This window comes from Lagenorhynchus albirostris, chromosome 1 (genome assembly GCF_949774975.1).
Source record: "Lagenorhynchus albirostris chromosome 1, mLagAlb1.1, whole genome shotgun sequence".
Classification (NCBI taxonomy): Eukaryota; Metazoa; Chordata; class Mammalia; order Artiodactyla; family Delphinidae; genus Lagenorhynchus; species Lagenorhynchus albirostris.
In genome coordinates this window covers 5,373,669-5,399,062 of record NC_083095.1, presented here as the reverse complement: position 1 = coordinate 5,399,062, position 25,394 = coordinate 5,373,669, and the positions used below count along the sequence as shown (strand labels likewise).

At 54.8% G+C, this 25,394-nt stretch overlaps 1 protein-coding gene across 1 annotated transcript in view; it reads left to right on the top strand.

Annotated features, from left to right (window-relative positions):
• Positions 1 to 1,762: 1,762 nt before the first annotated feature.
• Positions 1,763 to 25,394, top strand: part of EML1 (EMAP like 1) — a 197,211-nt gene continuing 173,579 nt past the window's right edge. Inside the window, exon 1 of the mRNA XM_060161649.1 lies at positions 1,763 to 1,929. Coding sequence (XP_060017632.1) covers positions 1,902 to 1,929 — 28 coding nt within the window. The 5' untranslated portion in view covers positions 1,763 to 1,901. The remainder of the gene's footprint in view (positions 1,930 to 25,394) is intronic.

Genomic DNA, 25,394 nt, shown 5'->3' with positions numbered 1-25,394 from the left:
ACTCCAAAGCCATTTAATCTAATTCCACCTGATGCTTGAACTCTCCACTGTGTCCTCACCCAGTAGCTGTCCAGCCCTGCTTACATACCTCCAGTGACAGTGAGCTCATTACTGTTCATAACAGCAAGAGCCAACCAAGAGGTAGACACAGCCAGGACCAGGCACTGACCACAGTGAGGTCAGAATTTGCAGAGCAGAGTGCAGGGTCCTCTGACCTGCCTTTAGGGACAGTCAGAAAAGGCTTCCCAGAGAAGGAGACTGGGGAGGAGGACAGGGAATTCCTAACCAAGGGAACCCCACAGGCAAAGGCCAAGAGGCCTAGAACCATCTCACATGGATTGAATTCCTTTGCTGTTCTCTCTGACAGCTGGTGTGACTCTACAGCCCTCCCCCGACCCCATCTCTGGAAAGGAGCCCCTCCTGCCTCTACTCCCCAGGTCTCCAGGCTAGGAAAGGTCTCATTGCCAAAGGAAGAGCTGCTAGATGCCTTGGAATACCATTCCACCCCCCTCTCATTTTTCTGAGGCTCGTGGACCCTTCACCACCAGCATCTGCCCCCTGTTCCAGGAATCCTGCCCTGGCTTCCCCAGCCCTGTATGCCTCCCCTTTCACAAACATCAACTTTCTTCTCTCCTTGGGGTCACTACTATCTCCAGCCCCTGCCAGGGTCCCTTGTCACTCTCCAGTTGAGCTTTCCCACTTCTCACCTTTGCACCTGCTGGTCTCTCTTCCTGGAATGTCCTTTCTTCCCCTGAAAAAACTTTCTTATTCCTCAAAGATGTAACTCAAATGCCAACTCTTCCAGGAAGCCCTCCAGTATTTCTCTGATTGGGGTTGATACCAGCCTTCTCTTTAAGTCACCGTACTCCCTCTGTGCTCTGCGTGCAGAACAAGGTAGACCTCGCGCCTGGGCGGGCTCGAGCCCTGGGACCGGCACTGAGCCCTGGGAACTCAGCCCAGAGCCCTCCACTTGCCTCACTGCCCTGGTCTCTGGCCTGGGTCCCTGTGGGGACTCAGGAGCGGGACTGGGTTGGCTCTTAGGCAAGCACACAGCAAGAGCATACTAAGTGCTTGCTGAGGTGTGTTCTCTCAACTGATATTTCCTGACCACCGCCTCTGTGCCAGACACAGGGTCACATGGCTGCCCTTGGGGGGGTCCATCTCCATTCCCCGCCCCCCAGCACACATGGAGCAGTTAGACCCCAGGAGGCGGAGGTGCCCCTGAGTGTGGATGGCTCCCATCTGCCAAACAAAGGCGAGGGGCACACCTTACAGTCGCCTTGGAGACGGACAGTCCGGCTCCAGAGCCCAGCTCCGGTCACACCCCTAACTGGCTTTGGGTAGGTCACTTAAGCCCTTCTGTGACATGGAGAACATAGGGGAGGCCGCCCCAGGGATCTGAGAGCAAGGACAAGGGTGGTAGCTCTCAGCACGACCCCGGCACCAGGCACATGTGCTCCAGCGTGGTATCACTCCTTGTCCTCCTTCTCTAACGCCCCTAAGTGCCCCTCACTGCGTAGGTGGGACCAGTCCCAGGGACAGAACTTGCAGGCATTCTGGGGTCCCAGGCTGGGGCGGGGGTCTCGCAGCCTGACCAAGCACCTCGGGGTGCAGTGGTTTCTTGGGCAACATTCTGAGGCTGCCGGAGAGGCCCAGGCAGGGGAGGGCAGTGCCCAGATTTATCCACCAATCCCGCCGGCTCCTGGCCCTGGAGCGCGTTCTTATCTGCCTGACCCAGCATGGGGGGCGGGGGTAGCCAGGGCTGCCGGGGCAGGACACTGTCTGGGGACTGGACGCCGAGCAGGGCCGGCAGCCGCGAGCCCCACCAGGTGGGTGACAGCCACCGAGGGCCCTGAGCGTCCCAGCGGGCCGTGGCGGGCTGCCCGCCCATCTCCTGCACCATGTCGGACGGCGAGGGCCCCTCGGCCGGTGAGTGGCAGCGCTATATTTACCCACTGCTGCTCTGGTTGCAGCGCCAAGGCCACTGGTCACCGAGGGCGCTGGGCCCCCCGCAGGCTGCAGGCAGCTGTGGGGCTGGACCCCCTTCCTCTGGGCCTGATGTCTGGGGGGCTGGCTCCTGGAGGGGGGTGAGAGACTTTCAAAGCTCACTGTGCCTCACACGCCCACCCACCCCCCTCCTCTTGCCCGGCTTCCCGACGGGGCTAGAGCAGCTAGAACAGCTAGAAGCTGTTTCTGCTGCAGACCCTCCCGGCTTTCAGTGGGGCGTCCGGAGCGACCCACGGTGCAGCAGGGGCCCTGGCTGCGGCTGGACCCTGGGTGGGCTCAGGGTGCCGGCCTCTGGAATCACGTGCAAACGAGTGTGCGTGAACATTTCCCTGTCATCAGGGGGAAGGGGGAGTCCACAGCACCCATCAGACTCCCCCGCGGTCTGAGGCCTCCAGGAAATTCTGAGCTTCTGGTCTGACAGCACAAAGCAGACGCCCCCGTGGGCCCCCAAATCCTCTAGGTTGGAAATGGCCAGGGACACAGGCAGGCGGAGGGGTGGTCTGACACTGGAGTCTGCCCACATGTCCTCTGCTCTGCCCGGGGCGAGGGGCTATGGTGGGGACTGGCTGCCCATGTCCCTGGCTGGTGGCCCCTGGCTCCGTCCAGCTGAAGACAAGCTCTGATGTGGATGTCATCCTGAACCTGCCTTGGGTAGGGCAGGGGCTGGGAATATACTGGGGACTCTGGAGTCAGGCTGCCCAGGTTCAAGTTCCAGTTCCTTCGTTTCCAAGCTGGGTGACCTTGGGCAAGTGGCTTGACTGCTCTGAGCCTCAGCGTCCCCAGGTGAGAAAGGAGACAGTGGTAACAGTACGTAACCCACAGGGGGTCGTGAACATTGAATGTGATGACGCGTGAAAGCGTTTGCAGGTGTGCAGTGAGCGCTTAGCAGTGTCTTCGTGGAAACAGCAAGTGGGGGTCCCGGGCCGGCGCAAAGAAGCCCATGGGCCTGTGCATCCCTGCCCGGCCCCCTCCAGCCAAGTCTGGCCGCCTAAGCCGCTGCGTGCCTGTAGGTCATGGATTCCTTCTCCGTCAGACGTTGCCGTGGGGAATCTCGGGCAGGTCAGGCTGTCCCGGAGGGCCTCAGGGTGCCCTGTGGGCAACAGCGGTGTGTGCCCACTCCGCATGGTGTCGGATGGACAGTTCCAGCGCCTGGGCCTGGATGAGTCAGATGTGGAACAGAGGGTGTGTGTATGTGTGTTGGGGAGGGGGACACCGACAAAACTGGCCTGACCTCTCCCTCTTCTGCTGGGCGCCAGTGGCGCTGGCTGCCAGGAATTGTCCGCTGAGCCAGCATGGTGGGGGAAGTGCAGACAGGCCCTTTCTGGCTGGCTCTGCCCACACCTGACGCAAACCCGGAATAGCTCTCTGCCTCCACCAGGGACACAGCGCTGCTTTTAGCAGCTTGTAAAACCACCCTGCTGTGGGGATGGGTATTTCAGGAAGCCCAGGACAATATTAGCCCTTCGGGGCGATGGAGTGGGTACCGAGTGTGTGTGTGTGTGGCCTGGAGGCTGGGAGGAGACAGCCTTCACTGTCGGGTCTGGGAGAAGGTCAGCTGGATGGGAAGCTGGTGGGCAGCGTCCTTGCTCTGCCCATCCTGCCTGGGTGGGCTTCTCTGGGTGAGGTCGGTGCCTGGCTTCCCGCCTACAAAATACCGTGTGATGGTCTTTGGTCTCTGATGTGCTGGGCTTGGGATCACACCTGGTTGGCAGGAGTAAAGACAGAGCCTGTGTGCAGAGACGTATGTTTGTTTATGGTGAGGGGGGAGCGCTCCTAGAGTCTGTTGTCTGAAATTCAAGTCTTTCTTGGATTCCTACCGTGCAGCAGTGATTGGGCCCAGGAGGCTGCTGTGAAATATTTCCACCTATTCTCAGTATCCAGTCTCTGCGACTGTGTAGACAGGGGGAAATTTCTCAGCTCTCTGGCCACGACCTGTGTGACCTTGGGCAGATTACTCAAGGGTGCTGTGCCTCAGTTTCCTCATCCGTTAAATGGGGACAATAATAGACGTTAGCTCTTCAAGTTCCAGGGAGGATTAAGTGACAGAAAGCATGTAACACACTGAACATAATGCCAGGCTTGTTGTTAGCAGTCGTAGCTGTTGTTTTTATTATTCAACCAGTAAATGAGCTGCGACCCAGAAAGGAAAATGAAGGGACCAAACTGTCTGCTGTGTACTGGCCATTGTGGACACTCCGCTTAATCCCAGGAGGGGGGTGGCATGAACTCCACTGTATAACTAAGGAAACTGAAACTCAGAGAGGCAAACAGACTTGTGCAAGTTCACCCAGCTTTGAACCCCGCTTCCTGGACCCTGTTTGTGCAGAACCCAGATCAGATGCCCCTTCCAGGAAGTCCCACCCTGCTTACCTGGGGGGTGGGGAAGCTAGCCATCTTGCAGGTATTTCTGGCTCTCCTGTGAGCAATGGCCCTTCTCATTGGGAGACAGCTAGCTCAACATTTCTCCAATGTTACAGGCTCCAATTATTTCCAATAATCTGCAGCCTGTAAAAAAAGAAAAGGTGGTACCTTGTTAGAGCGCCAGGAAAATTCCGCAGCGCGGAGCGCGGTGGCAGGTAGTCCGCTCTGGGATTTATGGCCCTGTGCCTGGGCAAGGGAGCCTGGAGGCTAAGGTTACCGGGAGTCAGCATCATATTTATAGCAGGGACTCGCCTGCCCCGAGAACTGCCAGCCTGTAACCATGTCCAGTGAAGGTGCTTCCCTTACAGTCGCCTGGCTTCCAGGCCTGGCTCTGCCCCTTAGCAAGGTGGCGGGCTGGACAGGTCACTTCCTCACTGAGGCTCGGCTTCCTCATCTGTAAAGTGGGGCCTTGCCGCGTCCCTCACTGGCCCTGAGACTTACACAGTGTCTGTAAGTGCTGGTACCTGCCGGGGTAGAGGGGCTCCTTATACACTGGGTCTGCTGACTGTCTTTTCCTGCCTTTGACCTTGTGGTGACTTTGACCTCTTGACAGAACTCCACAGGAAGAGAATCCAACCTCCGTGCTGTCAGTTCCTCCCATGTTTGGGAGAGTTTCCAGCAAAGCAAATTTATGATTCCAAGCACCGAGGAATAGGCCGTTGTATTCTCAGCAGAGCACCTGAATGCAGGTCCATCAGAGCCTGGGGTTTGAATCCCTGCTCTGCCATTCCCTGGCTCTGTGGTCTTAGGCAAGTCACTTAACCTCTCAGGGGCTCAGTGACAGGTGGACACTTGCCCTTTCCTGAGGCTGTGGAGAGGATGGACGCCCCTAACCTGAGTAAGGGCTCAGCCAGCAGAGTGACCTCCTTTCTCCTCCTGTAAAACCTTCTTCCACCAACACCACTGCCCACTCCATCCCCCCGACCCCGGGGACTGCAGTCACATTGTTTGTACAGTTGGAAGTGGTTTTTCTGGGGAGAGGGGGGCTGGTGGCTGACATCGGGGTGGTCTACCCCTTTCTCACTCAACTCCTGGCATCCCGGAGCCAGAGACAGCCTGCCCCAGCCTCCTGCCCCCAGACCTCGTGGTGGGCCCCCTGCCAGTCTGCAGAACAGCGTCCACCTCCCTCCGACGTGTGGGCTGGGTTCTGCTCTCCTTTATGGTTACCGACCGACCTCTGGGCCTGGGTCTGGGGCGAGCATCTCCGTGAGGAGATAAAAGCAAAACGCTTTAATTATTATTTATTTAATAATTATTAATTATTTAGGCCCCACTCTTGGAGAGGAAGCGTCTTCCCCCGGGAGAGGCAGGCTTGGCCCCTGGGCCTCAGCGTCTCTCTATGTGGCTCCCCTCCTGGCAGTGAGGGCTGTCCCCCGACCCCAGACAGCAACTGGGTTCCATTTTCACCTCTTGGCTGGGAGCCAGGGAAACCTCAAGCCGGGGAGGTGCCTGGATCACTTCCATGTGGGGGGGTGAAAGGTCAGGAGAGAGACTCTGGGGGCCAGGAGACCCGGGAGGAGGCTGGTGAAATGGTCCTGAGCAGAGAGGGTGAGGCCCACTGGGGGGTGGGGAGTGGGGGGAGAACGGGAGGATGGGGCAGCTGCTGGGGCGGGGCGGGGGCGGGACAGGCCGAGGCCCGATGCCGCCTCCCCACCAGGACGGTCCAGAGGACAGAGGGCTCATCCGTCAGGGACTCGGGGTACAGTGGGGTGACCTGGCAAAGCCCCAGGTGTCGGTCCGCACAGCACGTTGGAGTCGATGGAGAATGGCTTCCCGGGTCAGGCACACCTGTCCCCCCCGGACACAGGCAGGTCTCTGCCCTCTGAACTTCGGCCGGCTCGGCTGTAAGTGCGGGTGACACCAAGGCCTAGGGCGCGTCATGGGGGTTAGATGAGATGTCGCCTTCAGACTCCCGTGAACCGCGGGCCGGGAGAGGTATGGGTGGCAGCTGGTGGTCCTCAGGAATGAACCTTAAGACTGTGGCCATAGGTGGTCCAGGTACCTGTGCTAGTGACGGCAGGAAGGGCTTAAGCTGAGAAGCATCGGACCTGGCGCAGGAGGCTGGGGTCAGGGGCGGCTCAGGACCCTCCAGACAGCACCCCGTTTCCACCACTCTCGGTTCCCACGCGTCACAGTTCACTCCAAGTCCACACTCCCTACCCGTGGATCCCCATGTTATGGAGGGGGAAACTGAGGCCCAAGAGAACGAGAGATTGGCTCAGGGTCAGCGGCTAGAGAGTGATGAGCCCGGACTTGATTCCCTAACACAGGCCTCTCGGCACCTGTGCGCGGGCTTCAGCCCTTCACTCTTCCCGCTCAAAGCCGGCCCGTCATCCAGGCTGGTGGGGCCCTACCTTCTCCAGGGACCCTTCCCTGGAGTCTGCAGCCCCAGGGGCCCTGCACTCCTGGAGGGCGCCCCCCCCACCCCACCATCTGCCCGTCTTGCTCAGAAACAGCTTGACTGGTGCCAACCTGGACACCCCTGTACCGCTCACAGGATACTGGGCGTTGGGCGATGTGTTGGGGGTTCGTTGCTGTGTGATCCAGAACAAGCCTCCTGCCCTTTCTGGTCCCAGAGGGGGTTTTTAAATTTGCATCCACCCCGGTAGAATCCTACAGGTGAGCACAGAGCTCTGCACGTGTGTCCTGTGTTCAGACATCAGGCAGGGCTCAGGGGCCCCGGCTCTACCCGTGAACCTCTGAGCAGCAAATGAAGAAATCTACACGGCTCCAGTCCCAGCTCCAGTGTCTGAAGCACCCTCGGGGGCTTTTACGCTTAGGACAAGAAATACAGTTTAGAAGCTGCTAGGAATTCAACCAGGAAATCAAAGTTACCCTCTTCTGTTTTTTGTTTTGCTTTTGTTTTTTTTTTTGCCCGTGCCGCACAGCATGCTGGATCTTAGTTTCCCAACCAGGGATGGAACCCGTGACCCCTGCAGTGGAAGTGCTGAGCCCTAACCACTGGACCACCAGGGAATTCCACCCCCCCCCCCACTTCTGTTCTTTTAAAGTATTGGGTCCATTCTAACTGACCTTTCTTGAGATAGCGGGATACATTTTAAATATTTTAAATTATATTTTTTAAATGACACAAAGCTGTGGGTGTCTGCAAACGTTTATCAGCTTTTTCCTTGAAACTATGCAGGCAAAATAAAATACAGAAACTGGTGGCTGAGATGGGCCAAAGGTATCTGCTATCATCCATATTTATTGATTTCCAGTTTTTGCATTGATCAAAACAGCCCCTTTTGGTTTGCCCTGTTACTCAGGACAGGCTCAGTATCCTGTGAAAAAAACAAATCTCAGTGGCTTAAAGCAACAAAAGTGTATTCCTCGCTCATGCAAAGTCTGTTGCAGGTCTGAGTAACTCTCCAGGGCAGGTCGCCTACATGATGACTCAGTGGGTGTGATGCTTCCATAGGGACCCAGCTCCCCTTCTCACGAGGCAGGTGACAGGAGGGGCTGAGACATCACACCGGCAATTAAATGCTTCTGCCCAGAAGTGATCAATATCATCACTACCAGCATTTCATCGGCTAAAACAAGTCCTATAGCCACACCTAATGGCATGAGGGCAGGGTACAGTTTCCCGTTAGGGAACAGATTAGGAATGTCTTCCCCGCCCCCCTTAACTTTTTCTCCCAATTGACTCTTTGGAAAGTAATCCATTTTAATGATGACATGTTTGGAACATATTGTATGTGCTGTGGTCAGGAAGCCTCTGAAATGTGAATCACGAGTCCTTCTGATATGCAAATCCCAAAACCAAGGGCAAGATTTTTCAAAACGTGTTCACTCCCACAGATGTGAACCTGGGTTGAAAAGCCCAAAAATTAATTTCTGAAAGACGTGGTCACAACACCAGCGAGGAAAACAAAAGCAAGAGAAAAGTTTGCTGCTTATGGCCCCAAAGCTCTCTCGATTTATCATCTGCTAAGGCACAAAGGAGGGAGCTGGGATGAATAGTTCATGAGCCAGTTTAATCACTGAGATCAACGGATGAAAAAAATAGGACGTGAGTTTAGAAGGAGATGGTTATGCAAATATATTGGAAAAAAAAAAAACTGTGAGTCTGTACCTCCTTCTTCTCGTACAGACACTGTTTCCTCGATTGTACGACGTCACCAAATAAATCCTGCAGCATCAGTTTTGTTACAGGCTTTCCTACCTGACTTTTAATAGTATATAACTAAACAAATTTCAATAAAAATGCACAGCCTAACAGAGGGCTGTGGCACTGGACGACACACGTTGTTTTGTATAACGAGGTCAGACCTGGTTTAAAAATAATGTTTGCAGGGACTGGAGGTGGTCTCCGAGCCCTGCCCCAAGAGTCGATGATGTCACCCAAATTGCAAGACTTAAAACTGGAATTTGGGGATACTGGGCTCCGTGTTGGGGCACAAATGTTCCTGCAGTTCTGGGCCCCGTATTTCAACATCTAAGCCAAACCGTTTAAAGAACTCTCTACCAGCTTTAAACACATTTCTAGGAATCCCACCTCATTTATTTCGGGTGGAAAAACACATCAGAGCACTGGTGCAGTTGCCGAAAACACCCCTCCTGCCACTTCTCGCTGGAGGGATGAGCTGGCGGTCTGAGTGGACACCCTGATTCAGAGTGTTTGTCGTAAGCATGTCCTCCGTGCGCATATCCTGCTGGGCCCTGCAGTGTGAGGGGAGAGCTGGGTCTCCTCCTGCAGACTTGCCTTCACCAAGCCACATCAGTTTCCTCCTCTACAGGGTTAACAGACTTAAGTTATGAGAGCACTAAATGAGACTGTATACAGTAGGCACTAAATAAATGCTGTCTCCCCTTTTCCTAGGACCTTTCGCATACCTAATTCAGCGTGACTCTCCTTATACTGTAACCCTATGTGGTAAACACTGTTTTTCCATTTTACAGATGAGCAAACTGAGGTTTAGAGACACTGAGTGACTTACCCCAGAGCACACAGTGGGGGAGGTGGGACCAGGATGCAGGTGTGCTGGCCCCAACCTGGGTCTCCTCTTTTGCACCAAGCAGCCTTGGAGGAGGGCCGGGAGAGCTTCAGTCCTTCCCAAGGAAGGCCAGTGGGTCAGGGAGCAGGCTTGGGAGAGGGCTTTTATGAGAGCCAAGACAGCAGATGAGATTCGCTCTGAATTCCTTTGGAAGGCAGGGGTGTGCCACCGGGAGCACCGGGGTTGAAGCCTGGACACCTGGCCCTGAGCTCAGTCCTGACATGAAAGTACTCAGTGACCTCCAGCAAGTCCTTTGCCCTTTCTGAAGAGGTTTCCATCAGAATCTGGACCCAGGAATGTTATGTGAGATAATCAGTTCTCTTTCTTGTAGCAGAATCTCAGGACTCCGCAGGGGCCTCCAGAGGCCCAGCATCTCTCTGGAGCAGTTCTCTGCTTGCTCGGTGACTGTCACCCGGCTCTGCCCCAGGACCACAGTGGGGGCTCAGCCACACTGTGACAGTGGGGCCCCTCCACACAGCCCGGGGCTACAGTCCATCCCTGAACTGCTGCTGGAGGGTGCTCCTGGCAACTTTGTACCCAAGAAGTGTGGCTGAGGCTGGAACAGAGCCTGGGCTGTGGCTCCACCCGTTGGGCAGTCCCCACCCCAGGCCCCCCCAGTTCCTCCCAGAGAGAGAAGCACCAGCAGCCACGAGCTCCGGTTCACTGAGCGTCGGCTGTGTGGCCTGCTCTGGGCAGTTCCCTCCCATCTGCGTTTGCTACCCCGTGCCGTCACAGCTCTGTGAGGGACGCCGTCCCCATCTCACAGGCCTGGACACTTGTGGGTGATGAATTACCACTGAGTTCCAGCCTGGAACTCGGGAGCCCCCCCAGCAGGTACTCCTTCCTGACATCTGGAGGCGTGACCGGGAGGAAATCCAGCCCTCAGCGCTGTCAGAGGTGGACACGGGGAGGCCCTGCAAAAGCTCCACCCCTCAGCCCCCATGGAATGCCTTCCCTTTTCTTTCCGACTTGAAACTTGTTGAGAGAGGAGGAACTTCAGCCATGACCCCAACCCAGGAGGCAAGGTGCTATAAATAAATTGGAACCACCAGGCCTGGCAGCTGCGCCGTCGTGAGACCGTCCAACTCCTGGGAGGAGCCCCACCCCAATCAGCGTCCACACCCGTGCATCTGGCAGGAGGACAGGCCACAGCTGGGAGCTCCCTGGTCCTGTGGGGTCTGGGGGGTGGCCTTAACTCGGAGCATGCGGGGGTCCCAGGCTCCCAAGCCTGCCCTGAAGCTGTGGGATCAGCTGTGGGGTCAGCCGGTCAGGGAAGCTGTGCTCAGGCCCCTCTGAGTGCCACAGGGCAGCAGGAGGGTAGAGCCAGTGACCTTCAGGGCTGCAGGCTCTGTGGAGAGTCCTGGGCCATCACTTTTTTAATTTTTTGGTAACTGCCTTATTGAGATGTAATTTACATACCATACAACTTACCCATTGAAAGTGAGTTATGCAACCATCACCAAAATCAATTTTAGAACAATTTTAACACCTCCCCCCAAAGAAACCCCTAACCCGTTAGCAGTCAGCCCCCAGCCCCCGGCAATCAGTGCTCTACTTTCTGGTTCTGTAGGTTTGCCTGTACTGGACATTTCATGTAAGTGGAATCATACAGTACATGGTGTTTTGTGATCAGCTGCTTTCACTCAGCATTTTTAGGTTCACTCGTGTTTGGGTGTGTGTCAGTGCTTCGTTCCTTTGTGGACAAATAGTATTCCATTGTACGGATCTAGATCACGTTTTATCTATCCATCCATCAAGTGATGAACATTTAGCTTGTGTCTACTTTTTGGCTCTTGTGAGTAATGCCACCGTGAATGCTAGTGCACGAGTTTCTGTGTGAACATAGGTTTTCATCTCTCTAGGGTTGTTATACACCTAAAAGTGGAATTCCTGGATCCATGTTTACCTTTTTGAAAAGCGGTCGGACTGTTTTCCACCGAGGCTGCACCACTTTATATTCCCACCAGCAGCGTGTGAGGGTCTTGATTTCCCTGCCTCCTCACCAGCACTTGTTATGATCTTTTTGATTCTAGCCATCCCAGTGGGTGTGAAGTGGTGTCTCATTGTGGCTTTGATTTGCTTTCCCCTAGTGACTAACGGTGTTGAGCATCTTTTCATGTGCTTGTTGGCCATCACCTCTCGGCTCTGAGAACTTATGCCTCAGTTTCCTCATCTGTAAAATGGGGATAATGACAGCAGCACCTGCCTCACAGGCTGTGGTGAGGATTTAGTGAGATAATTCTAGGGTCCTGGTGCAGAGAGGCTGTCAGCAAACATTTGCTGCTTGAAGCTGCAGGCTGGGGTCAGAGCCTCTCCTCTGAGGGCTGGTGTGAAGGAGGAACATGGAGAAAACTGGAAATCTCGAGCCTTCTGCAAGTTCCAAAGAAAGGGACAAACACCATCAGAGAAGGTGCTGACTGGAAGTGGCCCAGCCCTGGCTGACTTCCCCAGCTTTGAAGCTCTGCTCGGCTGGGCAGTCCAAGTGACTGGGCTGTGTCTATGCAGCCGGGCGAAATGCAGATGAGGCAGGTGTCCAGACCACATGCGCAGTGAAGATAAGCCCGGCCTGTCATCTGGGTTTCTGGGGAGGGGCACCTGTGGGTTTTCTTATCATGAGTTATTTGGCCTCCTCCCCGTGGCTGCTCCCAAGGGGGGTGATGTTGCCCTTCCTGGATTTGTACCCTTGCGTCTGTCAAAAGAGAGCTCTGGAACTAGGCCAGGAGCATCCTCCCATGAGGTTGGGTGAGAGCCTGGGACCTGGCGGAGGTGCCAACGGTCAGGCCGATTGTGTAGCAGAAACCTGAGCCAGGAGCCAGGCGGGAGGTGAGGGAACACAGTCAGCTCATCACGGGTGGGAAACAAATCCACTGCTGGACGGCGAGCTCATTAGGCTGCCCCGGAGGGAACAATTATGTCCTGTTCTGGAGCCCACCCTGATGGCCCTGGAATGCTCAGCTGAGTCTCTAACCTGGGAAGGGCGGGTCACATCCTAAGGGGGCTCCAGGCCCTGGGGGTGGGTGTGGATGCCGCAGCCTGCAGGAGTCCCAGTTTCCTTCCTCATCCTGCCACTCTGTCCACAGTCACGCGGGACACAGGTGGGAAGCAGGGACAGGGAATCAGACAGGCTGGCCCTGGCATGCCAACTCTGCACCTGGTGCTGTGTGGTCTTTGCAAGTCATATAATCTCCCTGGGCCTTTGTCTCCTCATGTGCAAAACAAGGCTGATGATACCTTATAGGATGGCTGCTAAGTGTGAATGTAATAGCACACGCGGTCAAGGGCAGAAGTGGGGGGGATTCTAGTCTATAGAGCAGAGCTTCTATCCTATGCACCTGGCTTATCAGGAGGGGCTTTTAGGAGAGGAGGGAGGGAAAAAGGGTAGGGTTTCAGGTGACGTCTAGCCTTTTTTCTTTTTAAATAATAGTTTAATAAAATAAATAGTGGTTTAATAAAACTGTCCACTCCATGGGAAGACTTTGGAGAGAAACACGTCTAGCTTTCTTTTGTTCGCTGTCCGTACACTCCAGTGTGGGCAGAGACCACGCCTTCCTCGTCTGCGCTGATCAGTAAATGTTTGTTGAATGATTAATGACCAAATGTTGCTGCCGCCTCTGCTTCTGTGCCGGGTCACCCAGGACCTTGCAGTAGCCTGGCCCTGCGTGCGGAAGCTCTGGGGTACAGACCGCACCATGGAGTCTGAGACAAGAAGGCCCAGCTTTTGCACCCCAGCCCCAGTGAGTCAGGTGGCTTCAACCGCAAGGGTCCCGCTTTATTCTCCCCTCCTCCCTGCCTCCCCCTCTGCTCCTGCACAGTTCGGCTGAGGTGCTGTGTTAATTTCCTGTGGGGTCAGCAGGGCTCGGCTCCCGCTGGATGAGACTCTGTCCCCGGCCTCTCCCAGCTTCTGGTGGTTCTGGGCATCCTGGACTCGTGGCCACATCACTCCCATCTCTGGCTCCAAGGCCACACTGCCCTCTCCTCTGTGCATCAAATCTCTGTCTGCTTCCCTCTTACAAGTACGCTTCTGGTGGCGTTTAGGCCCACCTGGATAATCCAGGATAATCTCCCCATCTTGACATCCTTAATTTCATCACACCTGCAAGGACCCTTTCTCCACATACGGTAACATTCAAGGGGTCCAGGGATTAGGGCCTTCAGCCCACTGCAGGCACAAGTACAGGATTCTTCAGAGAAGCTTATAGTTTCCCGGGGCTCTTGCTGGGGACCAAAGGAAATGGCCCAAGGGTCTCAGATGTCCCCAGGTGGCTTTGCCCCCAAGGGAGAGGCAGTAAGCACCCGCCTTACCTGTGGCCCCTCCTCGCCCTGCCCTACCCTCTCTGTGCTCTTTAGGCTTTTCTCTTGCTGTGGAAAGGGAAGTTTGGAGGCTTCGAAACCCTTTTAATCTTTCTATGAAAGATCCAAGTCTATTGTCTCTGGAAGGACTCAGTCTGGGCTGAACATCCCAGTAAGCCATGGCCTCGGTGCAGGCTGTGACCTCCGCCCCCCACGGAATGGCCGCGGAGAGTCCCACAGCAGCTGGGGGTGGCCAGGGGAGGAGTCTCCCTGCTCAGACACTGGTGCTGGGCTCAGAGAACATGCTGGAAAGGAATTAGTTCCCACGCCTTTCATCTTCCGGGTCTCAGTTTCCCTGCCTGTGAAATGAACCAGTCTGGAGCCAGTGCCTCCAGTGAAGCACCAGGATCTATGAAGGAGAAGCTTAAAAGAAAATAAAAAGAAACTATGCACGCCATTGTTCACTTAGCTGCCAATCATGCCCTGAGCACCTGCTGTCGGTCGGGCCACCGCAGGGTCCTGGGGACACAGAGGGCTCTCTGTCACAGCTGGGAAGGGAGACAACTGAGAATAAGGACAATGAGAGCCCAGTAACCCGTGTGCTGTGACTCAAATTATGAGGGATAGACAGGGAAGGCTTCCTGGAGGAGGTGACCCTGAGTTGGGTCTTGAGGGACAATTGGGAGGTGACAAGGGAGGGGAGAGTCTTCCAGATCAGAGGGCAGCACGATTGGCTCAGAGGCACACGAAAGCACAGCCATCCGGGGCCCAGGAAGAGCTGAGCCTCCAGGGTGCTGGAGACAGCCTCACATACAGGTCTTCCTATTACAAAGCGAGACCTGCTGCATGGAAGGTCCTGGGTGACCTGGCACAGAAGCAGAGGCGGCAGCAGCATTTGGTCAATCAGTCAATCAACAAACATTTGTTGATCAGCTGTAAAGAGTGTGTGGTCCCTGGCTTCACAGGGTTGACACTTCAGTGTACAATGAACAAAATAAATAGTCAAAGGATGTACAATGGTGATGAGGGTGAAAAGGATGGAGGGCAGTGAATCCGGGAAGAGAGAGAGCAGTGCTTTGGAGAGAGCCTGGGAAGGTCTTTCTAAGAGGGTGACAGTTGAACAGTGAGCCCTGGGAATAGCTGAGGGAAGGGAGTTCCCAGCAGAAGAAACAGCAGGGCCAAAGGCCCTGAGGTGGAGGTGCCCGATCTTTTCAAAGAACACCAGCGAGGTCAGTTTGGGCAGAGTGAATAGGGGTGTGGGGAGAGATGAGCCCAGAGAGGAGGGGGCAGGAAGGTTGTGAAGGGCCTTTCTGCAGTCCAAGAGGGGCCCTTGGCTTTGACCCTCTGTGAGGTGGGAGCTGTGGAAGGGTTTAGAGCAGAGGAGTGGAGAAGCCTCACTGGGTTTTACAAGCAAGCAGCAGGAAGGAAGTGGAGATGCTAATTTCCAGTGATTCTGAGCATCAGAAGATAAGAGGTGTCAAAGCCAAGGCCTTTTGCCAGCCCAGGCTGGAGTTGTTAATCACCGCATCCCAGATGGAGCTGCTCCAGAGGCCCTCTTGATGGACCCGGCAAACGACTGGTCCAGCAGTCCCACTACTGGGCATATTCCCTGAGAAAATCATAATTCAAAAAGAGTCATGTACCAAAATGTTCATTGCAGCTCTATTTACAATAGCCAGGAGATGGAAACAACCTAAGTGTCCATCATCGGATGAATGGATAAAGAAGATGTGGCACGTATATACAATGGAATATTACTCAGCCATAAAAAGAAACGAAATTGAGTTATTTGTAGTGAGGTGGATAGACCTAGAGTCTGTCATACCGAGTGAAGTAAGTCAGGAAGAGAAAAACAAATACTGAATGCTAACACATATATATGGAATTTAAGAAAAAAAATGTCAGGAAGAACCTAGGGGTAAAACAGGAATAAAAACACAGACCTACTAGAGAATGGACTTGAGGATATGGGGAGGGGGAAAGGTAAGATGTGACAAAGCGAGAGAGAGGCATGGACATATATACACTACCAAACGTACGGTAGTTAGATAGTGGGAATGTGACCGCCTGGAGGTGTGGGATAGGGAGGGTGGGGGGGAGGGAGACGCAAGAGGGAAGAGATATGGGAACATATGTATATATATAACTGATTCATTTTGTTGTAAAGCAGAAACTAACACACACACTATATTGGAGCGATTATACTCCAATAAAGATGTTAAAATAAATAAATAAATAAATAAAATAAAATAAAATGCAGCCAGCTCTCAGTGCAAACGTGCTGGGAGCTCCAAGCCCTCTGTCTGGAGACAGTGCAGCCAGCACAGCCCCCAGGAGAGGCATTTTTTATTCCAAGTCCTTGTCCCTGGACTCCGCCACGACACACACACATGGGTAGGCACTCACTGTAATTCCCGTGAGCAACACCGGGGCTGCCAGATAGAATGCACATGTCTGCTCCAGGGTGAATTTCAGATCAACAACAGGTAATTTTTTAAGTGCAAGTAAAACCCCCAAATTTCTCCTTATTGGCAACTAGAGCATCCCTCCAAGAATATCTCCCGTGATGACGGTTCTGAACCTTCCAGGCTCACAGGACTGAGGGCCTGGCTGGTCTGGACCTTCACCCCCAGCACATCCCTGAGCCCTGTGTGTGGAGCCAGAGGGTGAGGATCTGGGTCTCAGAGCTCAGGCCTGCAGCGGCAGAAAGCTTTCTGGTCCCGCTGGTCTGAAGAACAGACACGAGGGGCTGGGACGTTTTCCCAGGGGAGCAGTGCCTGCCTCAGGGTCTGGCGACTCCCGGCTGCCCCTCTGGGCATCAGGAGCCCAAACCTCTTTGGCTGGTGAACCACAGCTTGTCTCCCGGCCCCCTTTAAGAAAGTGATTTATGGCCCTGAGAAAATGGGGCTGGAGGGAGAGGATGCATGGGGGACCGACTCCAGAAGAATCAGCTGCTACTTTTTAAAAAGATGCATTAAAAATGCACATTTTGAAATAGAAGGGGTTTTTTTGGTTTTTTTTGAAATAGAAGTTTTTTAAAATAATGAAGCCTGAATTAGGAAACAAACCCGGAAATGTGTGGCTAATGGAAGAAATACTCCAGGAAGCGGAAAGGTAGCATAGTCAAAGGAAGGAGCAAGGGCTTCGACTCCCTGCTGAGCGCCTGCCCCTGGCTGAGCCGTGGTTTCCCCATCTGTAACTCGGGGTCCACCTCGAGACGGCCGTGAGAAGGAGGCAGGGGAGGTGGCACAGTGAGCACAGCCCGTGCTGGGGGGGTCCTGCCTATTGATGACTTGTGCCCCACGGAAGCACCCCAGCCCCCCACCTGCCCTTTCCGCGGGGCAACCTCTGGTCTCAGCCCAGCGGCCTGGGGTCCCTGACACTTCAGCTAGTGAGACCCTTCAGGGAGAATTCCCCATTAGAGTTGAGTCTGAGCCCTTTGGCCTGGCGCCCACTGGCCCTCTCTGGGTGGCCTGACACCGCTGGCCACCCCGGGCTCCCTGCCCAGCACTGCCAGCACCCCACCCCCTCACATCCCGAGTGCAGCCAAGCGGATGGAATTCCACATATTTCACGCCATTTCTCGCCCTTTGGTCCTGACCGGTGCTGGTCCCTCTTCCTGGAATGCCTTATCTTTCCCAGGGATGCCCTCCTGCCCTCCCCCACCTCCTTCCCTGGCAGGGAAGGGCCTCCTCTGTGTGCCTCCGTTGCTCCACTCTGTGCATCTTCTCATCAGATGCTGACCGTCTTGAGGGCAGCAGTTATGTCTGAGTCATCTTTATGCCCAGAACCTGGCACGTAGCAGGTGTTCAATAAACTGTCTTGTTATTTCTCTGTTGCTGCTAGTCATTGTTCCTCCAACAGCCCTTACAAAGACTTAGGGTTGAGAGCTCTCTGCAAAGCCTTTAAGTCGTAGTGTCTGTTATCTTTTCCCTGCAACCCTGTTAGCTGGGTGTTATTAACACTCTCATTTTATGGACAAGAAAACTGAGGGTCAGAGGGTGTGGATCCATGGAGGCATGAGGGTTCAACTGCAGGGCTGCTGGGATGCAAAGCCAGAGAGCTTTCCAACCAATGCCCCATCCACCCCATTTGACAACCCCCTTGGCCCTGGGGGTTCATGGATAAATCCCTTCTCCTCTCTGGTCCTCAGTTCCCTGATGTGTAAAACGGGTGGGGCTGCAGTGGGTGATATTAAAGTGTCTCATCACTGGGGTTGGGGAGACACAAGACGTTGCCACGTTTTGCTCATGCCTAGGTGTCACTGGACTGCCTGCCAACATTCTGAAGATGTTAATTTGTCCCGGCACTAGGCTGCTTCCTGTTACATCACCTTAATCCTGTGTGGGCAGTGGCATCATCAGCCTGGTGGGGTCTGCCAGGGCAGGGAGGGACCCATCTCCTAGCCTGGAAGGCTGCCTCCCTGCCTTGCTTCCACGGTGGCACCCATGACACTTGGAGACCAAAGGCATCCTTTGATCCAGGGACTCCGTCGAACCTCTGACTGGAGTCGTGACTCGCTCCCAGACCAGCTGCCCAGCTCCCTGTGCTGAAGGCAGAGGAGGAAGGGGTGAGGGGGCCGCAGGCCGACCTTCCGCGGCTCCCTGTCTTGGCCTCGCATTTCTGTTCTCTCTTCACGATTTCTGCTTGAGGCAAGTATTGAGTTAGACGTGGAGGTGCTGTCGGGCAGGGTTTGCTCATACATGAGTTCACTTCTTCCGAGTCTTGTTTTGAGGACAAATGAGTCAGATTGCCACCCGGCATGGGGCAGGGCTCCCTGGCAAAGTCATCCACCGGCTGTGTGGTCTGAGTGAGCCTCAATTTCCTCACCTCTAACATGGGACTAGTAGCACCGACCTTGAAAAGAGTTGCATGGGCTCCACGATGCAGCTGAAGCCGGGCTTGTGGGAGCCGATGCCGCCCCTGCCCGAGACCCCGCAGTGGGCAGGCACCCGCCCCTCGTGCCCATGCAGTGTTACAGGAGGGAACAGGTGGCCACAAGGAAAAGCTGTAACTCTAATCCTGTAATCCTGCTGATGGCTTGTCTTCCTTTCAGGAGAGGGAGGTCCGGCCTCCTGCACCGGGCCAGGAACAACAGGCCTTCATGTTCTTTGGGGAAATTGAGATGGAGCGCAGAGGAGGATGAGTCAGGGGTTGGCGTGTTATCTTTCCTGGCAACGCTGGGGCCTCTGGGCCAGGTCCCCATTGACAAAGAGAGGCGTGAATAATAGGAGGGCTGGCCTTGTGCTCCCAGCCACCTGGGCTGTGTCAGGGAGCTGAGGGGGGACCCATGGGAGCTACACAGCCTCGGATGGCATGGTGACCCTAGGGGCCCAGAGGAGCTTGGGGCTAGGCTGACACTGCTCAGAGAGGCGAGGTGTCACTGTGAAGGCCCCAGCTTCCATCTCACGTCTCATAAGCTGTGTGTCCTTGGGCAAGATGCCTAACCTCTCTGAGCCCTCATCTCCTCCTCTATGACATCCCTGCCTACCACTTATGATCATTTCAGGGGCTCCAGGATCCAGCCTGCAGAGTGCCTGGTACACAGTAGGTGGTTGGCAGGGGCAGCTATGGAAGAAAGCATTCAATGGCAGGGAGGGAGTAGCAGAAAATATCTGTCCCATTACAGCTTCGGGCTGGCAGTGTGGTGCTGGGCCAGCCTGTTTCCCGTCCTGGAGCCGCTTCCCTCCTGGGAAACAGGGAGCTCCTTCTGGTCCACCCAAAATTTGCAGAACTCTAAGTCTTTCTTTTTGGTTTTGTTTTCAGATTGTGACTATATTTCAAACATACATTAGGTTTTTTTTGTTTGTTTGCAGTACGCGGGCCTCTCACCACTGTGGCCTCTCCCATTGCGGAGCACAGGCTCCGGATGCGCAGGCTCAGCGGCCATGGCTCACGGGCCCAGCCGCTCCGTGGCATGTGGGATCCTCCCGGACCGGGGCACGAACCCATGTCCCCTGCATCGGCAGGCGGACTCTCAACCACTGCGCCACCGGGGAAGCCCCATACATTAGTTTTTTATAATACATTTAAACAATTTTTTATTGGAGTATATTGATTTACTTTTTTTTTAAATTTTTGATTGGAATATAGTTGCTGTACAATGTTGTGTTAGTTTCTTGCTGCACAGCAAAGTGAATCAGTCTTATGTATCCATATATCCACTCCTCTTTAGCTTTCCTTCCCATTTAGGTCACCACAGAGCACTGAGTAGAGTTCCCTGTGCTATAGAGTAGGTGCTCATTTGTTATCTGTTTTGTACATAGTCGTGTATATATGTCAGTCCCTGTCTCCCAATTCTTCCCACTGCCCCCTTCCCTTCCTTGGTAACCGTAAGTTTCAGAACTCTAAGTCTAATTTACACTGGCGCTGATGAGTGGCTCCATTCCCAACCCCCCACAGGGCAGGGATGGGGAACCGAGATGAGCTTCTGGTGGCCAAGAGGGGCTGCGGGGAATAGGTGTGGCCAGAGGGAGGCCGGAGGCAGGAGCCAGGCCCCAGGCCAAGGGCTGGCACAGGAAAGGGCCGTTTCACAGATGAGAAAACTGAGGCTCAGAGAGCTCAAGGGATTGCCCAGTGGCAGCGGCAGCCTGCTGCCCTGCAACCCCTCACCCAGCCGTGATGTGCTCAGCGAGGGGGACCACCTTGACCCTGGGATGGCTTTTCAGTGAGATGGAGCCTGGGAACAGTTATTCTGGGTGGGGTCAGGTGCCAGCAATCTGAGGGCCAGTGCCAGGTAGGCCCCAGGAGGGTACAGTTAGGACCTCCCCTGGGCTTCTGGAGGTGGCATCCCCTGACGGCAGCGGGGGTGCTGGCCAATGCCAATCACTTCTGATTTAGGGTGGGTCTCAGTGTGGGTGAGGGTCAGGCCAGGAACACGGACAAGGGCGGGAACATGGGAGCAGGGCCCGCCGTACGACCCACGCTGATAAACCATAGAAGTCACGGCAGTGGCAGCCCTGGCCCTGCCCCCCCGATGCAGGGGCGTGGGCTGGGAGCGCTGGCCGTCAAGGCCACTCTGTCCTGCTCTGCCGTGAGTCACCACCTGGCTCAGGGCCCGGGAAGCTGAGGGAGGCCTCCGGCTGGGCTTCCCCCGCTTAGCAGCCTCAGGGTTCACCGGTTCCTTCGCGTTCCTGGTGGGCTGCTGGTCCTCCGAGAACCTGAACTCGGATAATAGCGTGGGCAGGGAAATGGTTTTGAGCGGCATGAGTTTCTGACGCACCCGTAAAGAATGCCGCTGTGTCATGGCCTTGATTTTCAGTACCTAAGACCTATGGCCCGTGGTTCTCAAACTGTAGTCACTTTGAGGGAGGGGCTCGCGAAAATCCTGCATTCCTGAGCTGCACCCAGGCCCGTGGAATGTGCATCTGGGGGCTCCCCTTGTGGGCTGTGGCTCCCTCTCTCAGCCACCCTCTGGCACTCAATGTCCCCTCACGTCCACTTTCTCAGTCCCCACCCACACATGTCCTCACACACTCCTGCACCCCATCCGTATGGACTCATGCCCACACAGACGTGCAGACCTGCACAAGTACACCCAGGCTGGCTACACAATGCAAAGAATTTCAAGCAGGACGTTAAGCTGAGCGCAGGGCCCTATTGTGACGGCACAGGTCACGTGTCAACAAAGCCAGCACTGCGGACCCTCACATCGTACACCCCGGGACGCTCCTGGATGAACTCACCCCAGGGTGCAGGTGCACGCACACACACACACATATACACTCGTGGGCGCACGAGCTCAGGTGCAGCAAGGCTTCCAAAATGACTTTTTTTGGGGATGAGCGAGTGTGCTGGTTAACGCTTAACAAGCAAAATCAAAGTGAGTCACATGTGAGCTGCTCGTCAGCAAGAAACGCCAGCTGCGATATGCAATGAATCACCGTCCTGGGGTTCATGAGTAACATTCTAATGGGGTTGTGACTAGTTTGGGAAAACTTTTCAGTCCTCCCACCTCAACGCAAATCCACATTAAACCTGCACCACTTAATTAACGCTTCAAACACCATGAAGCTCCCCGAATAAAATGCGGACATAAGGAGTTGCGTGAACAGACTTCTCTCCCAGGCAAATTGCCATGAGCAGGACTGCCCTTTCTTCCTAGGGTTGAGAAGGGGAGGAAACTCACCTTTATTGAGCACCTACTATGCGCCAGCCCCTGTGCTTAGTGGTGTGCGTCGTGCCTGGCATACAGTAAACGGTAGCTTACTGCTGTATTTCATCAGAGCCTAGGATGCACTGATTGTAACACACACTTTGTCTTCTGGACTGCTTAGAAAGAGGAAACACTGCCCTTCAAACCCTGACCCAGTCAAGGCATTGATGGCAGGGTACACTTCTGTCTTGAAGGTGCTTCAATGTGAAAAGCATGTTTCAGAGTCGATGGAAGGAGGGATTAGCCTCCCCAGTCAACAGATGGAAAGACTGAGGCCCAGAAAGGAGGGTAACTGGCCAGAGGGCCTTTTAGCCTCTTGCTGGTCTGTGATCAGAGGCTGAGGAGGGCTCAGTCTTGAGTCACACCTGCTGGGTATGCAGGGTTGCTCTGGGGATGGAGACCTGCCTCAGGTTCCCTGAAACGCTGCTGGTCTACCCTGATCTATGCAGCCTGGGGGCTCAGGGGTTCCCCACGGTGGAGACTTCATTCTCTGCAACCCCCCTCATTTGACCAAAGGCAGGCATATTGGGAGCATTTTCTTCAAAGCAAGCTTTAGAGATTATAGACATTTTGAGGACTGGAGGCCTGCCCTCGGCCCCCATAGCTCCTTCACGCAATAATTCATTGCGGGAGGATTTTTCACAGACAGCGACTGGCCTTGGAAGGCAGCAAGCTCTTGAATATGCATAGGCTCTTCCTCATAAATTATGCATTATTTTTACCGGGGCTTCCTGGGGAGGCCGAGGAGGGCTGGGAATGGTTCAGTCCTGTGTCGGAAGTCTTGCTCCCAAGGGCTTCTTATAAAGCACGTATTCCTGCCTGCCTCCCTCCCTCCCCATCGCGGTGAACTTGCAGGACGCCTCTCTAGCTCTATTAAAACACGGCACCTTGGTTTTCACGGAATCTGGAGTTTACTTGGCTGTTGCTTCTCCGATGACAATGCTGGCGGGTCTGGAGGGGCCGTCGGGGTCAGAGCAGGCCTGCGCTCGTCTGGGAGACTTGCTTCAGGCCCGCACATCTTGAAAGAAGTTTGACTTTACCGAGGCCCCCCACAGCTGAGAAGCTGACGCCCAGATGTGTAATTTACCGGTCGTTTAAAGAGCTTATGCGCCTCTGGGTCAGAGCGCACTCAGGCGCAGGCGGCCCCAGCATCACGTAACAAGCGCTGGGCCAGGAGTCAGGGCAGGGCCCAGGTTCTAGCAGGGAGGGGAGGGAGCAGCTCTGCTTCCCCCAGCGCAGGGCCCCCTGCCTCGCAGGAGCCAGCCTTGGCCTCCCGCTGGTGATGGCGTGCACGCGGTGGGCACACGGGCAGTCAGGGTTGGGGTTCGAGGTGAGCTCTGCACAGTCTCCTTGGCTGAAGGCTGCTCCTCCCTGGGGGGCCCTCCCTCCTCCTCCCCAGCTGCTGCCATTGGTGCCCACTTCCTGATCTCACTGACCTCACAGCTTTCCGACAGTTCGGCTGTTCCTTGCCAGCTACGCCTCTGCCGGCCTCGTGTGCATTCCTGGGCAGGGAGGTTTCTCTCCTTAGCGAATGTCCTGTGACTGCCAGCACCTTCCCTGCATCCACGGCCACCACGTGTGGCCACTTCACCCTTCCTTTCATTTCAGCCTCCCAGCAGCCTGGGCAGGAATCCGGTGCATATCGTATGGTCCAGGCCTCGGCCAGAGAGGGAAGGGCTTGTCCTGGTCAGCAGCTGGGATGTGGCACTGCGGGTCTGGAGGACGCCCGTCTACACTCAGGCACTGCTTCCAGCCCAGCCCAGCCTCAACCGTCTTCACGGGCAACAGGGCCAGGGCTATGCCCTCAAAAACACCATGATTGTTCACGGATCACGAGCTAAAGGGCTAGGCTTAAACCATTCCATTTTTTTAAAAAGTCAACTTCCAGGATTTCCCTGGTGACACAGTGGTTAAGAATCCACCTGCCAATGCAGGGGACACGGGTTTGAGCCCTGGTCCAGGAAGATCCCACATGGTGCGGAGCAATAGGCCCGTGTGCCACAACTACTAAGCCTGCTCTCTAGAGCCCACGAGCCACAACTACCGAAGCCCGCGCACCTGGAGCCCATGCTCCGCAACAAGAGAAGCCACCGCAATGAGAAGGTCGCATGCTGCAACGAAGAGTAGCCCCCGCTCAGCGCAACTAGAGAAGCCCGCATGCGGCAACGAAGACCCAACGCAGCCAAATATAAAATAAATACAGAAATAAATGTATTTAAAAAAAAAGTCAACTCCAAATGTGTATAAGAAACAAAACCTCTGCATTAAACAGAGAGAAAGAAAACAAAATCCACTGTAGTGTCTTCATTTGGAAACCCAGCATTGCCAGCCATGTGGGCCTCCTTTCTCTCCCCACCTGTTCTGAGCAGGGTTGCCAATCAAGCCACCCATCAAATGGTATCTCCTGTTCCTTCCGCTCGGCACTGTGGTAAGTTTCCCACATCGGTGCATCATGTCCACAGTTACCGCTTTTAACGATGGCAGAGCACTTTGCATGGAATCAGTCCTTGATGTTGGGCGTTACTGTGCAGGATTTTAAAAGTCACTGGTCACGGGAAATGACTTTCAGCCTTTTGTTGATTTAATCCCTGTGTCGCGTTGCTAAAGAAGGACCATCTAGCGACCGTCCCTCCTTCACGCCTCTAGTCTCCTGCAGCCTGAAACACGTTTCTCTCCCCAGCCGCTGGTATTAATCTTGGCCTCAGCAAGCAAGCACCTACCCTGGGCCGACGGTCCCCGCGTGCGGCAGCCCTGCTTTCATCTTAGGCTGTGCAAACAGTGTCTTGCTCAGCCAGTAAGTATAGAGTTGGGTTTCAAACACGGGTGCATCTCACCCAAGTGCCTCTGATGCATGTTTCGCTCTCTGCTGTCCGAGGGCCACAGAGACGACCGAGGTTTGACCCTGGGGGAACCCCAGGCAAGCGGAGAAAAAGAGAAACGGAGGAATCACAGATGGATCCACAAGTCATGCCATCCAAAGCTGTAAAGTGCTTTCTCTTTTGGAAGAGCTTTATAATTGGTAACTCACTTAATCCTCACCACACCCCTAGGGGCACTAGTATTAACAGATGAGGAAACTGAGACTCAGAGAGGCTGAGTAACTTGGGCAGAGTCACACAGCTTTCAAGTGACAGAGTCAGGATTTGAGCTGTGGCTGTCTGGCTCCAGAGTCACCTTTCTCCTCTCAGCTCTGTAGGAGCCAAGTTCAATCCAGCTCTGTACCCGTACCATCGCCTGCACAGGGCCTTCCCAAAGGAGGTGCTGAATCAGTGTTTGTCCAGTGGAGGACTGTTTGCCAGATAGCACGCTTGTGGATAAGTTGGGAGGAGGCAGGCTGGCAGAGCCATGGCGGGGGGGGTGGGGATGTCAAACACAGACCAGAATGGATCACTGAGCCCACGGCAATCTAGCCAGGCTCTCGTTGGGTGTCGTGAGAACTGGCTGCCCCTTCCCAGGTAGAGGAAAGTTGCTCAGCGTTTGTACTGGCGTCTGGATGGACACATGGAAGGTACGCTTATCAG